Source organism: Eptatretus burgeri, chromosome 5 (assembly GCF_056783735.1).
Source record: "Eptatretus burgeri isolate ZD-2024b chromosome 5, Ebu_testis_v1, whole genome shotgun sequence".
NCBI classification, from domain to species: Eukaryota; Metazoa; Chordata; class Myxini; order Myxiniformes; family Myxinidae; genus Eptatretus; species Eptatretus burgeri.
This window is the reverse complement of record NC_140965.1, coordinates 109,865,280-109,881,601: the sequence shown is the minus strand read 5'-3', so window position 1 is coordinate 109,881,601 and position 16,322 is coordinate 109,865,280. Positions and strand designations below refer to the sequence as shown.

General features: G+C 43.0%; 1 protein-coding gene across 1 annotated transcript; it reads left to right on the top strand.

Moving 5' to 3' along the window:
• The first annotated feature begins 11,301 nt into the window (after window positions 1-11,301).
• Window positions 11,302-15,787, top strand: LOC147027143 (uncharacterized). Its single transcript, XM_085883319.1, has 2 exons — window positions 11,302-11,458; window positions 13,748-15,787. The coding sequence occupies exons 1-2, from the start codon at window positions 11,335-11,337 to the stop codon at window positions 14,245-14,247; spliced, it is 624 nt and encodes a 207-aa protein (XP_085739445.1). The 5' UTR covers window positions 11,302-11,334; the 3' UTR covers window positions 14,248-15,787.
• The last annotated feature ends 535 nt before the right edge of the window (window positions 15,788-16,322 follow it).

Genomic DNA, 16,322 nt, shown 5'->3' with positions numbered 1-16,322 from the left:
ATGTCCCCTGCATTTTGGATAGTATGAGGAATAGATATGTGTAACATGAAAGCTAAATCTTGAACTGTTTTTGAAATATCGCGTTCACAAGCCAAGTTCCCTAGATGGTTGCCACAGCAACATAATTCAGACAATGATCGAATCAGGTTGAGATATTATCATGGGAAACAGATATCTGCACTATGAAAACGAAATGTTCAACGGTTTTTTTTAAATATCGCGTATATAAAAGTACACGGACGGATGATCGGTCGGACGGAGCTCATCGGACAACCTTGTCTGAGGAGCGGCGGACAAAAAGGTTTTCCAAGCACAATGATTATGGAAATGAAACAAGGGATGGTTAAACAGATGAAGAAGCAGCTAATGAGCAACGAGAATGGTGCACCGACAATGAATGTCAAAGATGAACAAAATCAGAAGAGGGAGAACATGACTGCAACAGCCTCCCCACAGGACTTTGTGTCCAAGGGATGAGAGGACGGGGAGGATAGCCGCAGGACGGATGGGATAAACTGGTGCATGAGACAAAGTAGATTTAAAAAAAAAAAAAGTATTCCCAGGCAGAATCAATATTATATGCCATGGAGATGATAACCAAATCATTTTGTGAGCGGGTAGATTGCTCACCCAACCGGTTGGCTTGTGCGAGCAGCCATAGCCTGCGGCATTGAGGATTCTCTCTCACAATAGCCAGAGAGATATGGGCTTTGACGAGAATGTGGTCAAAGGAACCAAAAGTGGCAGAGAGAGAACCGGAGCAAATATTGCTGCTATCTTTTCACACATTAAGGTGGTGGCTGAGTTTGCATGATAAGATGGCGTCTGGTTTGCAGAGTAATATAGCGACTGACTGGCTGTGAGAGCTACCATGATCTAGCCGAAAACTTGTCTACTTCAAATGGATCAGTGATACCATGTTGTTTCAGGAGAGACTACCCAAGAGTTATTCAACCAATTAATTTTTTTTTTTTAGAATTCAACAAACATGTAGCCGCACCAATGAAGACCTCACAGTGAGGAGTTGCAGGATGTACGTGTGTCGAGTGGAACTAATACCATTTGCATGGTCACACCGCACTATTCACAAGTGGGTGTCCGTGCGTGCGGAATCTCTTACAGTGTGACAAGCAAACAAATCGATCCTAACCCTTGCATGCACACAGACGTACTCCTTTTAGGTGATAAATAACCCATTGAGTTGGGTATTAAAAGGTGAAATGAGCCTTTTCTGTTATGTTAAGTTTCTATATTCATAGTTTGCTGACCATGTTTTTGACAAACAGTTCCTTAAGAGCAAATTGTTCTTAAAAAGCAACCCATCCATATACTGCCAGCGCATATACTTTCATATGACATGACTCTAGAACTGAACGTGCAATGATGTAACAGAGCGACTCTGAACTCAAGGTTGATTCTCAGCTATGCACACCTGGCATTCAGCAGCCTTGGTTAAATTCTGTCTTCTCGCTTGCCAGACATTCACTTCCTGCACAGCTGGTGTGTTGGCCAAAGCTTTTCTCATGGGTAATGCTGGTTCTGCAACAAAGATAGAGCCCTTCTTGCTTATGTGCTGCTGCCTTTTCACTTCAAGTGCACAACTGTTAATAACGGTTGTACGAACAGCTGGGTCCAGGGATATTGCATTTCAATCACGCCTCCTTATTTATTTATATTGCTTGATGCATTTTTTCAAGAAAAGCAATGCAGTAAATAGTGTTACAAAAACAAATTGCAAAATGAAAATGGGAAAGCATCTGACCATCCGCTTTGTACTCAAACGAAACTTGATGAAAACGACAATTAAAAAGATTGTACATTATATTCATTTTTGTTCTCCACAATCTCATAATATAGGATTGATGAAGATTTGATGACAAAAGATCGATTGGTAAAAATGTTACGGCCTGGACATACACCCTGTTTCTCAATGGTAAGCAAGGATTTTCTTTTAAAACATTTATGGCTGGTCTACCAAACTTCAGCGATGATGTCATCCTTACAATCCTCTATTCCCTATTGAGGGTACAATGAGATGTGCCAAGTTTCAAATTTTTCCGATCAGCAGTTTCAGAGATTTTTTTTCTTCTTTTACTCCTCCTCCTCTTCTTCTTCCCTTTCTAAGGGGTGAGGTCCGATGGCACCACACTTCTGCCCTACCTTAACCACGATACTCCTCCGACCCCCTCTGTCCTTAGCCAACTCTCTCCACTCTCCAACCACCCTACCTTATGGATATCCCTCCTCACCCAATCCTCCCATCTCAAATGCGGGCGACATCTCTTCCTCCAACCTTGCTCCCTCAACATATGCACTCTCTTTGCCATTCTCTCTTCCCCCATCTGCACCAAATGTCCAGCCTATTTCAGCCGGCATTTCACCGTTCTCCCTGTCAAACTCATCTGCACACCAATCTCCTCCCTCAGTTAATACATCCTCCTTCTATCCACCTTCCTTACTCCTGCGATCCTCCTGACCCAGTTGTTCCAACAAACCTGCAGCCTCTGTTGTTGTCTCTCTGTCAGTGTCACTGTCTTCAGGCCGCAAAGGTAGGCCGGCATTACACATGACATCAGAACCTTCCCTTTCAATTTCCTTGATATCTTTCTATCTGCCAGTACTCCCTCCACCCTCCTCCATGCATTCACAACCACCTGAATCCTTCTCCACACCTCTGCCTTGGACTTACCATCATCCCCAGTCACTGTTCCTCCCAGATACTCAAACCTATTTCCCAGCCTGATCTCCTTCCCCTCCAACCTGATATCCATTTATTTTCTCTGCTGCTCAACCCACATCACCTCGGTCTTCTCCATACTCATCTTCAGCCCATGCCTCCTAAATGTCTCCTTCTATAGCCTCAGTACTTCTTGCATCTCCCACTCACTCTCCACAACAGCCAGATCATCCGTATACAGAATCATCCCCATACCACCTGTCAAGCTCACATTCCTGCTTACCAGCTCCATTACCATGATAAACATGACTGAGGAGCATAATGCCTCTGTACTTCCCTGGATCTTGCACATCACCCTTTCCCTTCCATATCGGCACAATTAACCCTGTCCTCCATGATTTCAGAATTGAACCCTCTCTCATACATATGTTAAACAGCCTCTTAATCCAACTGACTCCGACTTCTTCCATTGCAATTATCATTTCTGTGCACACCTCATCAATGACTGGTGCTCTTCCCTTCTTCATCCTCTTTGATGCCATCCACACTTCCTCCTCTGTGATCTCCAAAAACTACACTTTCCCCTCTACATAACATGGTGACCCCAGCTTGGCACTGCTTCCTTCCTTGTTCAACAGCTCTTTGAAATACCATTCCCACACCTTCAATACCGGTCTCTTTCTATCACGAGCCTCCCACCACCATCTTTAATCACTGCTTCCCCCTTCATGTCCTTACCATCCTCATCCCTGTCGCTAGTCAGTTTATAAATCATCTTCCTCCCAACAATCTCTTCCAACTTGTTGCACACCTCCTCTTCCATATTACTCCTCACCTTATCCGCAGCTCTCCTTGCTGCTTTGTTCTTCTGCCCATACAGGTGTAGCAAACCCACATCTGGCTGCCTCCCGCTATCCTTGATCTTCTCTATCCTCTTCCAAACCTCCTTTTCACCAATTGCTTTTGCTACCTCCTCTGTCCACTATACCTGGTTTCTATGTCTTGACGATGCACTCTTTCCTGACATCCTTCCACACAAAACTTCTGCAATTATACTAAACCACTCTCTGTACTTCTTCCACTCCTTTTCCAAACCTTCTGCTTATTTGGGAAGTTGCTCATACCTCGCCCGTAGCCTCGTACTCAACGACGACAATTCCCTTCCACTTCCCCACCTGATAATCTTCCGACCCCTGCACTTAACCTCCCTCATTTTGTCCATCCCGACCACAAACACCACAGGTTTGTGCTGGGTGGTAACATGCTCTCCTGCCACTGCTTTACAATCATTAACCCTCCACAACTGTCGCTTTCTTACCACCACCAAATCCAGTTCTGTTCTATGATGTCCACTCCGATTGGTAATTTTGTGGCTTTCCTGCTTTTGAAAGAATGAACCAGCTATGGCCATCCCATTCCTCGCCACCAGCTCCACCAGTTATTGACCCTCATTCCCCAACCAAATTTACCAACACATCCCTCTTCACCCGGTTCCATGACTCCCACATGCGTGTTAAAGTCCTCTCCAATGCACAGCTTCACGTCCAGCTCAACCTTTCCCACCATCCTCTCCAGTGCATCTCTGAATTCCTGCTTCTCCACCCCAGTCCTTCCCGTTTCCCGTTTGTGGCATAACATAACCGTTTGTGGCATAGCATAACCGACATAACACAAACCCTTTGTCTCTATATCACCACCCATGCCAGAAGTATCCATCCCTCCCATCTTTCCACTCTGACCAACTGCTTGGTGATCTCTTCCAACACTTATTCCCATGCCATTAATCCTTCTATCCCCACCTGCGTGCAACAACTTGTATCCTCCCATCAACCTCCTCACACTGTCTCTCTTCCATTTGGTGTCCTGCACAAACAACTCTTCCAACCTCCTTTGCATCATCTCCACCACCTCGATCCCCCCCCCCCCAATGATCCCACATTCAAACTACCGAGCCGAACCTCACTTCTGAACCACTGCTTTGATTTAAAAAAAAAAAATTGTGTTTACTCCAGGATGGCTGCCATACCACATGACCTAATACATCAATTATTATTAAAATATTTTCCATGTGGGGGTCACTCCTACCTTGAAAGTTTTGTGTCAATCGGACAAGCGGTTGCTGAGAAAAACAAAAGTTAAAAAACCATAATCGAGCAAAATATTATTAATTTGTCTTCTCCATATTCTCATAAAGTTTTGTTGAAAATTTGATGACAAAAGCTTAAATGTTAAAAAAGTTACGACTCGGACACACACACACACACACACACACACACACACACACACACACACACACACACACACACACACGCACACACACACACACACACACACACACACTTGCAAAACCCAGATTCCTGCTGTGTGGGGGATGGGATAAAAAATAGAAGGAAGAGATGTTGGAAGTAGTGCAGCAAAGGGGGAGAAAAAGTTATTGACTCTTGATTGTCCATAGTGCTGAACTGGATAAAAATACAAGACTTTCATGTGAATGTCCAGAAACATTAACATATCAAGCAACTGGATGAGATAAATGTGTGTTGTTGGTTGGTACATCAAACAAGTGTTCAATGAAGTGAACACACACTCTTTTCCCGATCTCACCGATATCAATGTTCTTGCAGAAAGTGCACATGATTCTGTAATAATGACATTCAAGGAGGTACAGTCGAAGTGGTCCATGACTTTATTGCTGCATTTGGTCCTGAGATTGAAGTGTTGTCTTGACGAAATAGCAGGTGTTACAGCGACTCGGTGTACACTTAAACGCTCCCAGTGTGAGGTCAGAGGTTAACAATCCTTTAACCAAGGAATAACACAAATTTCTGGTCCACTGGAAATAATTGAAAGGCAGTTGAGTTGAGAATCAAGGTGCTCTCTGGATCACACTGTGACAGCTCGAAGTTACTATGGGTGATCCTCTTGACTTAACGGTTAATGGAATGGGGAGACCTACGTGAATAGGATCCATTCTTCAGTATTTTTCTCAAAACGTTGTACAGCCGTCTGTTTGTCTGTGTTGTGGGAACAATTCAGTGTACAATCTGGTGCGAAAGGCAGCCATCAAAGAAATTGTATATCTACATTGCATTTAGATTTGAAGTCAGAATTGTCACTGCAAAGATGATGGAGCCTGAAGACTTGTGAATATGGAATTGAACTTTTGGTGTGGTAGGATTGCGAGGATTAACATACAAGGTAGCTGCGTGAAGGTCTTTGTTTGCCATGGCCAGTGGTGGCAAGTGCGTTATTTTGACTGGAACATTAATGTCAAGAATTATGATCGAGGATCCTGAAATCTCCCATGTGAAATCAAGGGCAGGGTGGAAGAAATGGCAAAATCTATAAACCGTTCAAGATCCACTCTGCAACGAGATGCAGAATTGATGCAGTAATCTACAGAGCAGCCAAATGATTGTGGAACCGTTAAACTGGTGGAAAATCTGTTGCTCAATATAATGGACAAAAATATGTGAATATGGGAGCCATTTTGCTACCCATGGTTCGTCTGCAAAGCTCCACCATGGCCACAATGTTGTTCTGTTTGTAGACTGACTGGCAAAAAGAAGAAGTTGAGATTGAGGACCACATCTTCAAGGCAGAGTGGAGTTTCTGTGCTTGGTTCTGTTGTTTCCATCCATTGTTCTGCCTGTCCACTGATGCAGAACTACACTAGCCTGCATGACAAAGACTAGTTTCCGTTAAATATATTGTTGCGGGCCGGGGTCTGGCGGATTCCGTGACGTTCCGTGACGTGACGCGGCGGGTTGCTTAACCGACCGTGGACGCCAATACCTCAACCGTGTGGCATAGGGTCCTCCTGTCTAGAACCAAGTTACCGAATTAACCACGCAGTTTCAACTACCGGGGAACCAAGCCCTCGGTACGCCTTGCCCGAACCGGATCACTCGACCAACTACCAACTACCTTTCCGGATCGGATGCAGTCGAGCGGCACTGCCAAGGACGTACCGGCGAGGTGGAACAGATTATCAGGAATAAAGACCCGGCTAAACTTCGATCCGAACCATGCTGGACCAATGGAGGAAAAGACAAAGGCGAGCTGGGAATATTTCTACAATTATTTATTTACAATAAAGCGAGGAAAAGCATGTGGCACAGGAAAAACGTTTATTGGTGTGTTACGCAGGGGAAAGATGAGAGAGGTGTGGTGTGACAATTATGCAAGCAACTTATAAAAGCAGACACAGTGCAGACTTAACGCGAGACTAACAAAAGCAAAAATTACAACAATAAAGGTCTTAAACAGGCTTATCTAACGGACGGGCACCAACACACTCTGACACACACTCGGACAAAATAAACCCAATGAAAAGAAAAACGTCTTCTGCAGCCAGGGTGGGAGTTGAGGTCACAGTTTAGGGTACCTGAGCGTTCCGAGGGGGAGGGATGCTCCGTGGTGCGGCACCCGGCAAAGGTTGTGTAGTTGGTCCACAGACGCACGTGTGGAGATCGTGTCCGTGAAGGAGCTCGAAAGGGAGAAGAGCGGAGTCCAAGGTGGGGATCAGCAGTAGCAGGACTAGACAGAGGCTTGGTCGAGGTCCTGCGGACGGGACACGTAGTTGGGCCGTCGAGGCGAGACGTGGTCAGAGCCAAGCAGCGGAACGCCTTCACAACGACCCCGTCAATAACAACTGCAACCTTCCAATCCTTCTCCCACTCCGCCAAACTCCTTTTCATCCCATACAACTGTACTCTGAGGATTGCTTCATATTTTATAGATCACGGAGCTTGGGGGTGGGGCCATGGCGAAGCCGACGTCATCGTTCATCCTGATTGGACCGGGCCTTCATGCGGTCCGCCTTCCTGGGTGGGGTCTCACCAGAGGCCGGCAAGGCCCGCTCACACCACCTGTCTGGGTTTGGGAAGGTGGAAGCCGAGATGGAACAGCCACAACGAACGTCAGGATTCTGACTCAGAAAACGAGTCTCTGGGTAGGCACTCGTCATGCTGTCGTGAGGCGAGGGTGCGAGGCAAGCGAGATGAAGGTACCGTGGTTCAAATAAAAGGGGAAATAAAATAAATGGGGAGAAAATGATTTATTAACCTAACTAAAAGCCCATCGCAACGCACCCACGTGTTTTCCCACGACACACAAGGAAGGGATCTATCTGCACGTATACTAATGGAATAACTGACTTGGGGCACCTGTATGTTGTATGCGTACGGTTTCGAGAACCGTAACAATATTTTCATCAATGATCTCTCTGACTCTCTGGAAAATCCTCTTTATCTCTTTGCTGATGACTCCACCCTCTGCCATACTATTTGGCATTCCTCAGATCGGCAAGGAACAGCCTTTTCACTCTCTGCAGAGCTGGAAAAAAAATCACAAACTGGTCCAACACGTGGAATATGTCTTTCAATCCTGACAAATCTCACACTCTCACTATGTCTCTCAGAAAGGGCCCTCTGGAACACCCCCCCCCCCACCCCCATCTACTTTCTCAACAATCCTCTTGAATAAGTCCTTTCATTTAAGCTTCTGGATTTCACTATCTGCCATGATCTTTCCTGGGAAAGCCACATTTCTAAGCTGGCCTCCAAAGCGAGTCACCAATTGAGAATCTTCCGTCATGCATAGTCCTTCCTTGGCACACCTGTGATCCTGATCACATAGAAAGCTTTCGTCTGCAGCCTGATGGTGTACTGCTCTCCCCTCTGGGCTGGTGCTCCCGTGTCACACCAGTCTCGGCTTCACGCTATGGAAACCAAGGCAGTTAAGATCATTGGTGTCTCCTGTGATGAGGCTGAGACTTTGGGTCTCTCACTCTCTCACAGCAGGCAGGTCGATGGTCTTTCTGTCTTCCACCGTGTACTCTCCAGCCTCGCCCCCCCCTGATTTGTCCCCCCTCCCCCTCCCATATTTCTGCAGGGTGCTCACGGTCCGCCAGGCAACCCCCTTTGAGGAAAACTACCAAAATCAAGAATCACTGCTCACCTTCACTCTTTAGTTCTTCGTTTCCCCCACCTTTGGAACAAACACACACTCTCTTCAATCCCACTCTTCCCTCCAAGTTTTCAAAAGAGCTGTTCACCAACATCTCTTGTCTTCCTCCATCCAAAACCATGATCTTTTCTACTCCCGCTAATCAACCCCAAACTCACCTCCTTCAAATTTCCTACTTTCCTTCTTGGAAGTCCCTGTAGTGTAAGGACCTGAAAGTCCCTGTCATGTCCCTCCAGTGTAAGGACCTGAAAGTCCCTGTGTACCCATGCCATCCCTTTCAAAAATCTCCGAATGTCTCTGTTCTCCACTGTTTTTTCCTTCCCTCTCCCGTCCTTCTTGTCTCCTCCTCCCCTTGTTTTACATTATGTGTGTTAGCTCTCATACCAGCCTCGACAGTGTAAACAAAAAAATAAAAAATCGCGAAAAACTTTTGAAAATAAAGCGAAAGTTTGGTGAAGTTGTGAAGTTATGATACTGACATAAGACCATTAAACTATAATCAAGACTCTAGTTATGATCATGTAAAATTTGAATTATGAGATTTAAATGTATCACTGTAAGAGAGATGTGTGTGCATGCGTGTGTGTGTGTGTGTGTGTGTGTGTGTGTGTGTGTGTGTGTGTGTGTGTGTGTGTGTGTGTGTGTGTGTGTGTGTGTGTGTGTGTGTGTGTGTGTGCATGCGTGTGTTCATGTGTGTGCACGCACATTGGTTGTTCTCTCCATATTCGGATTTCAGAAGGTGTAACAGAGCCTTCCAGGTTTCAAAGTATCCACCTTCGTGTTTGTGTGTATGAGTGTGTGCATGCAAGTTGCTGTTGTTGACTGCAATGTCCACACGTGGGTGGGTTTCAGGAGATGCAAAGTAGACCGCCCAGGACTCAAAGTATCCACCTCCAGTGTGTGTGTGTGTGTGTGTGTGTGTGTGTGTGTGTGTGTGTGTGTGTGTGTGTGTGTGTGTGTGACCATATTTCTTGTAGATGACCAAACAGATCTTAATCAAACTTTCAGAGGTTCATCAGTGAGCGCTGGGGAGTGTTTAGGCAAAAAATAAAAATAAATTTGAAAAAAAACTTGTGATTGTTGATATTTGGAAGGTAATATTAAATGATCCCCAACCTCATTCCCTGATGAGTGAAGAGAAGTGTGGTTTAGGCCAACACAAAAAATATACATATATTAAAAAAATCACAATTTCATTTATTCAAGCCAACAGTGTTGGACCAGAAACTATCGGTACCCCAGCTAGAAATGTATAATTGGTTGGACCATCATGCAATACGAATGAGTATTCAAGTATATTTGAAATTCCAACAGCGATGTGGCAATTTTTTTTTTAAACATTTCATCTCCTTAAATAAGATGTAATAGGCCTGGATTTGATAATATTCCCAATGTTCATATTATACGGTACATCAGGGTTTCTTCAGTAGGTTTGATACACATCCTTGAATATGATAAGTTTCTCATTATTTACTGATCATTTATTCACAGTTCGTTGAAATATGCTTTTGCTCTTTGGAATTAAGTTCTTGCTCTAAAGCCGATTTGAATCCAAAGCACTGCCCATTATTCGTATTAATCCTAATGAAGCCGAATCGCAAAGGGTATCTGATTCACACTGTAAACTGGGTGGAGGCTTGCTTGGTTTTTATGGATTTATGGCAGTAATGTGTGCAGTGATGGGAATTGAGGAACGAGTTGGAATAATTCATTCTAATGCTGTGCAAGCCAATGCTGATGCAAGAGCAAAACTTTACTGTCTTCATCTACAGTCTTTGAGGTTGGAGTGAGATCTTTAGATATCCAGAATGGATGTGGGATGGATGACCACATGAAAAGCCTCCTACAAAGTACAGCCTGTTCTTTGATACAGATGGCCTTAAAACTTTGAGTTACTGTGATTCGTAAAAGTAAAAAAAAGACGACAAAAGAAAGCAGTTTTGTACTGAGCTGTCGTGTCACTAATCACCAAAATTTCTACTCAAAGGGTGGGAACGTCCACACACACACACACACACACACACACACACACACACACACACACACACACACACACACACACACACACACACACACACACACACACACACACACACACACACACACACACACACACTGCCTTTCATTGGTATCGATTTTTTTATTTCTTTCTGTATATGTATATATATATATATATATATATATATATATATATATATATATATATATATATATATAAAATTCGTTACCATTCTAACTTTTGAATGATATAAAAACCAAGAATTGCATCAGTCAGATGGAGCATCACTCTGCTGAAATGATACTTTAGGTGCTTGTGCTAGCAAATAACCGCACTCGGGGCAGAATATTTCTGATTCTTGTTGACACCCTCTCTCTTGCTTCCTTCCTGATCAATGCATTCAAGCATTCCTCACATTGCTGGGCCAATTCATATATATATATATACATATATATCCAGAATGGTGGAACTTTAACACAAACAGTAATGGAGATATGCCAAATGGCTGACAGAGATGAACAACAACATGAGAAACAAGGTTGGTAGGTTATAATTTGGTGGCTGGCCAGCCTGCAGGGACATTCCCCGGAAGGAAATAGCCGAACGTGGACAATGGTTCAGTTGCTATGCTCAGCCGTAACAGGAAGTGTGAAGAGTTTCCCATCCTCACTAGCCAAACCCTGAACAGATGGCCTACTGGACTCTTTCAAATCCTTCACTTGAGATATACTGCTACCTGGATTATAACACCATGTACTCCAATGCCAGTGATGATAATACTACTTCTTTATCACAACCTCATACTATTCTCGGTGAGTTTGAACTCAAAAGTTTTACAAATGGTATTAATGTGAATATGAAATTGAGCCCAATTTCCCAATCCTATTATTTATTATTTTCCACGATTGAAAAAGCTTTCACATTTTATTTTGTCTTTGTTGCTAATTTAATCAAATATCCAACATAATGTTATGTCATGTCTTGTCAAAGCCCAAAGCAAGATTTTTGCCATGAATGAAAGTTAAAGTTTGATTTAAGCCATTAAATAAGGTTGATTATTTCATTTACAAAAATATTATGTTCAGGGTGAGCCACTAAAATTGATAGAACACCGTTTCAAAATTTTCCACCATGTATAAATTAATATTCGAGTGAAATTTCATTCTCTGGAATGGACTTATTCACTTGAATGATCACTCATCATATCACATGAACATGAACACACACACACACACACACACACACACACACACACACACACACACACACACACACACACACACACACACACACACACACCTATATTTGCATTGTGTGCCAGTACCCTGCATGATTTCCAAACTCCTGCTCTAATCTATTGAGGCACTTCATCAGCAAGATATACATGCCTCATGAGTGATGCAACCAGCAGACCTATTGTACATCAACTACGCATTTGCTGTGTGGATGGCTTGGCAGAATAGCTCAGGCATGCAAAACATGTTCACTTTCAAACAGCATATCTTGTTTGTTGTTCTTGGTTAGAATCCGATCATACTCTAAACACAATCCATTGGCGTGAAGGAAGCAATGTTCTGACAAAAGGAGCGAAGCTGACTGTCATATCTGCAATATGTATGGATGGTTACATTTTATGGTGTTTTTTTTTTTTTTTTCCAACAACATAACTTTTGGTGATTGGCTCAATAATTTAACTACTGTCTCATTAACCTTTTCTGGTCTCTTACCAGTTTGCATGAGCCTCCAACATGAGATCTCATCATACTTTACACTTTTCCTCCACACTGTTGTACTTTAACACTATTTTGTCTGAGAAGTATTATGTTGGAAGGGTCCCAAAGGATAGTACATTGGTACAGTATTATCCTTTGAGACCTTTCCCACATAATACATACGAGACCTATCTTCAAGCGCACTTACCTTGAAACTGTCTAGTCTGAGTTCAAATCTCTACCCAGGTGTAAATTGTCACCATGATGTGTTGCATGCAAGGCGAGGCATCAATGTGTGTGCTGTCCCTTCAACGGACATTAAACGATCTAGGATCCGTCTACCAGTACTGGCCATTGGTGGATGTTAAAGAGCCCAGGTTGCCTTTCGTGAAGAATAGGTGATCTATTGCCAGGATCCTGAACAAATTACAAATTCCTGTCACCAACAGCCAAATTTCATGTTAACCAACCAGTTCATGATAGACGCTGTCCAAAAACATTCCTCAACTACAGAGTTCATAGAACAAATTACTCCACGTTGTCTTGAAAAACAAAGACACGTGCATGGTGTACATGCGGCCAATTTGATTCGTCATGATGACGCAAAATGCTGTAATATTTTGTCCCTGTGCTGCTAAACAGAAGGGTTTTGAAAGTGCTAAAAAGGCGATTTGTGTTCTACAGTGTTCAAGTATATAATTCAATTTAAATAAAATAAAGATTTTGAAGGTTGTAGGAAAAAAAAAATCAAGAAGTTTTCCACCATTGATACAGTGTCTTACACACCACCTTTTTTAACATGTTCCATTAGTTATACGTGCCTGTTGTTTGCGTCTTTTATGACGTCATTAAAAACAGTAAGTTTCCTGTTTGGAATGATTTTCAATTTTGATTGACTGCCAGCCAGACAAATACAGTAAAAAAAATAATCTCACTCCTCTAGGTGCATGCACAATCAGGACAAATTCAGAGCCAAAGTACTGTTAAACTACAGATTCCTTTTCCAATTCATGTTCTGATTCATGTTAAAAATATAACATTCAATTGAAATCAAGTTGTTCCTCGATCAAAAACTGAGGTTTGTAGATAAAAGGACAGACATATGTTCAGACAGATGGAAGTTGAACGAATTGCTTAACCTCGCTTTTCGCTTTGCATGTGTGGGTGAACTAACCCTACAAGAAGGTGGGAATAATTGATGTAATAACAAGATGGTGGGTCATTAATGTAATCGTAGTAGTCGTTGCATAATTTAATTTGTCATTGTACACAATTATTAAGTTTAAAATTATGTACTTTTGTCTCATTCCATTCCAGTGTTTTATGAACACGATTGTATTTTGTCGCGGCATTGATGTGCACCAACGTTCATTTAAATGTTCCTCACAGGAATGGGACTGGGTGAAGACACACTGTTTGTGTTCTTTATCTCTGTACTCATTGGAACTCTACTCTGCCTTGGCACACTCCTCTTCGTCATCGTGTCTCGCTGTATGCGTGAAACCCCTCGTGCAATTCCGGCTCCACATCCCACTCTCCGCTCATCCCGCTCGGACCGACAGCGGAAACGTCCTGGGAGTTTTGCCACTGGCTGGGGTGGCGGATCTTGCCGCGGACTCATCGGATTGTCGATGCCTCTACCAAACACTATGGACTCATCTGACTGGCCGCGACCCATTTCACTCTCACTCTGCTCCGGGCAAAGCTTTCGAGCGACGACCTTTCTGCCCAACGCAAAGAGCCTCACAGGCAGTCGGGAACTGCGCGCATCTCCGAGAAATGTTCGCTCGGGAAGAGTTGCTTCCTGGGCTCCGTTGAGTGCAGAGAGGGGATGGGACCGAATCATGTTGCCAGGAAACCGCACTGCTGGTGCGTGGGAAGAAAACTGACGCAATTCACACGCTTTTTTCACCCTTAAAATGACGATCAGGTATTTGAACTTCCAGGAGGCACAACGTTGAGAGTAAGAGTAGCAGAAGACAAGAATTGCACGTTCCTTCGGACGGAATGGCATTTCCTGTAAACGCAGTACTTCTTCTGATTTTGTTTGGTTTGAACTTGTGTTTACTTTAATGGTAATTTATCTTTTACCATCTACACTGTGCAGATTTGGCTTGGGGAGATAATAATTTACACTGGCATTGCAATTTTCCTTGAGGATGGGTGAATGATGGAAAAGGCCTCGAATATTGTTATATTTACTCTTGGAAGGAAGGGGTGAGGTTGGAAAGGTTTGAGTGTTGGGAGAGCGTCGATGTTGAACGAGTGTGGGTGTCGAAGGGTTGTGGGTGTCAAACGGGTGTAGGAAGGAAGGAGTGCTGGTGCTAAGAAGCAGTGTGGGTGCCACAAAGTAGTGCAGATGTGAAGAAGGTTCGTGGGTGTTGAATAACTGTGGGTGTTTGGGTCGGCTTGATGGAGGTTTTGTGGGTGAGAGTGGGGTGGGATTGGTTGAGAAGTTGGATTATTGGAGGGGTTTGGAGTAGTGAGATTGTCGGATGGGTTGGGTTGTTGTTGGGTATTAGAAAGGGTGATGACACAAACTTGCTGTGCAAGCAAACACATCACACAGTGATATTTGCACGAATATGACAAGGTTTCAAGTCAAAATACTTCTCGCAGTACCAAACAATCTATCCGAGGAAGCACAACTTTACCAAAGTAATGCTCAAGTAACCTACACGTTACCACTTTTGTGATAGACATTATGGACTTGTATACATAAACTTGATAAGGTGCCTTCAAGGTAACGTGACAAAACACCTCTTCCTGCAAAGCAACATTGCATTATTTCAAACAGTTTTGAACAGATTAAAAATTCAATGCAATAATTTTTTCCTTCCAGGCCTTGTTTTGAGTTTGAAAATAATTAACGAAAGATAAATCTTATCTTTTTATGCAGTGGCCCTGCCAAAATTTTATAGAGTGATGATGATGCTATTAGGAATCGTCACTGAACAGCACAAGGAAATGCGATCTCTAATTGAACGTCCAGTCATTTATTCCCCCCAATGCAAACTATGTAATTTAATCCTTGGGAAATAACAATAAATCTATAACTAAGGTCATTATTCAGGCCTTTTGTATCCAAACACACTCACGGTAAATGTTATTCGTGTAATTATACGCTTGGCTTTAATAAGGGGTTGAAACCATACCATCCCTGATGAGGGTTTATTTGCCCGAGTGGGATCATAATTATTGTTTCACAATTCGAAAGGTTGATACATACTTTGTGACTGTTCTAGGGTGTATTAGTGCATTGAGGTTTGATAAATGTCAGTTTGAGCACACAATGTGACAATGTAAATGTATTATAGAAGATGTGCTTTGATATTAAATTCAACAATTGTTTTATTCTTTTCTCTTTTATTTGTGAAATGGCGAATTGTGTTAAAAACTACAGAACTTATAAAAAAAATGTGAATGGAAAAAAAATTGGGTCATCTTTCCTTTTTTGACAAAAACATACCATCATGTGCTTGATATTCTAGAAAATGGTAACACACACACACACACACACACACACACACACACACACACACACACACACACACACACACACACACACACACACACCATACGTGTAGGGTAAACACCTGAAACATCAGTTTATCCTTGCTTGCCAATGGAGTTAGCATACATCAATCAGCGTGTTGCTGATTTCATCAAGTGGATATCTTTGCAGAATTCCATTTCCAACACAAAAAAGTGAAACAAAAATAATCTATACCTACCAGAGGCAAAAAAATCTCTCCTCTCCTCCTTTCTTCTTTCATCCATATATATATATCTCTCTCTCTCTCTCTCTCTCTCTCTCTCTCTCTCTCTCTCTCTCTCTCTCTCTCTCTCTCTCTCTCTCTCTCTCTCTCTCTCTCTCTCTCTCTCTCTCTCTCTCTCTCTCTCTCTCTCTCTCTCTCTCTCTCTCTCTCTCTCTCTCTCTCTCTCTCTCTCTCTCTCTCTCTCT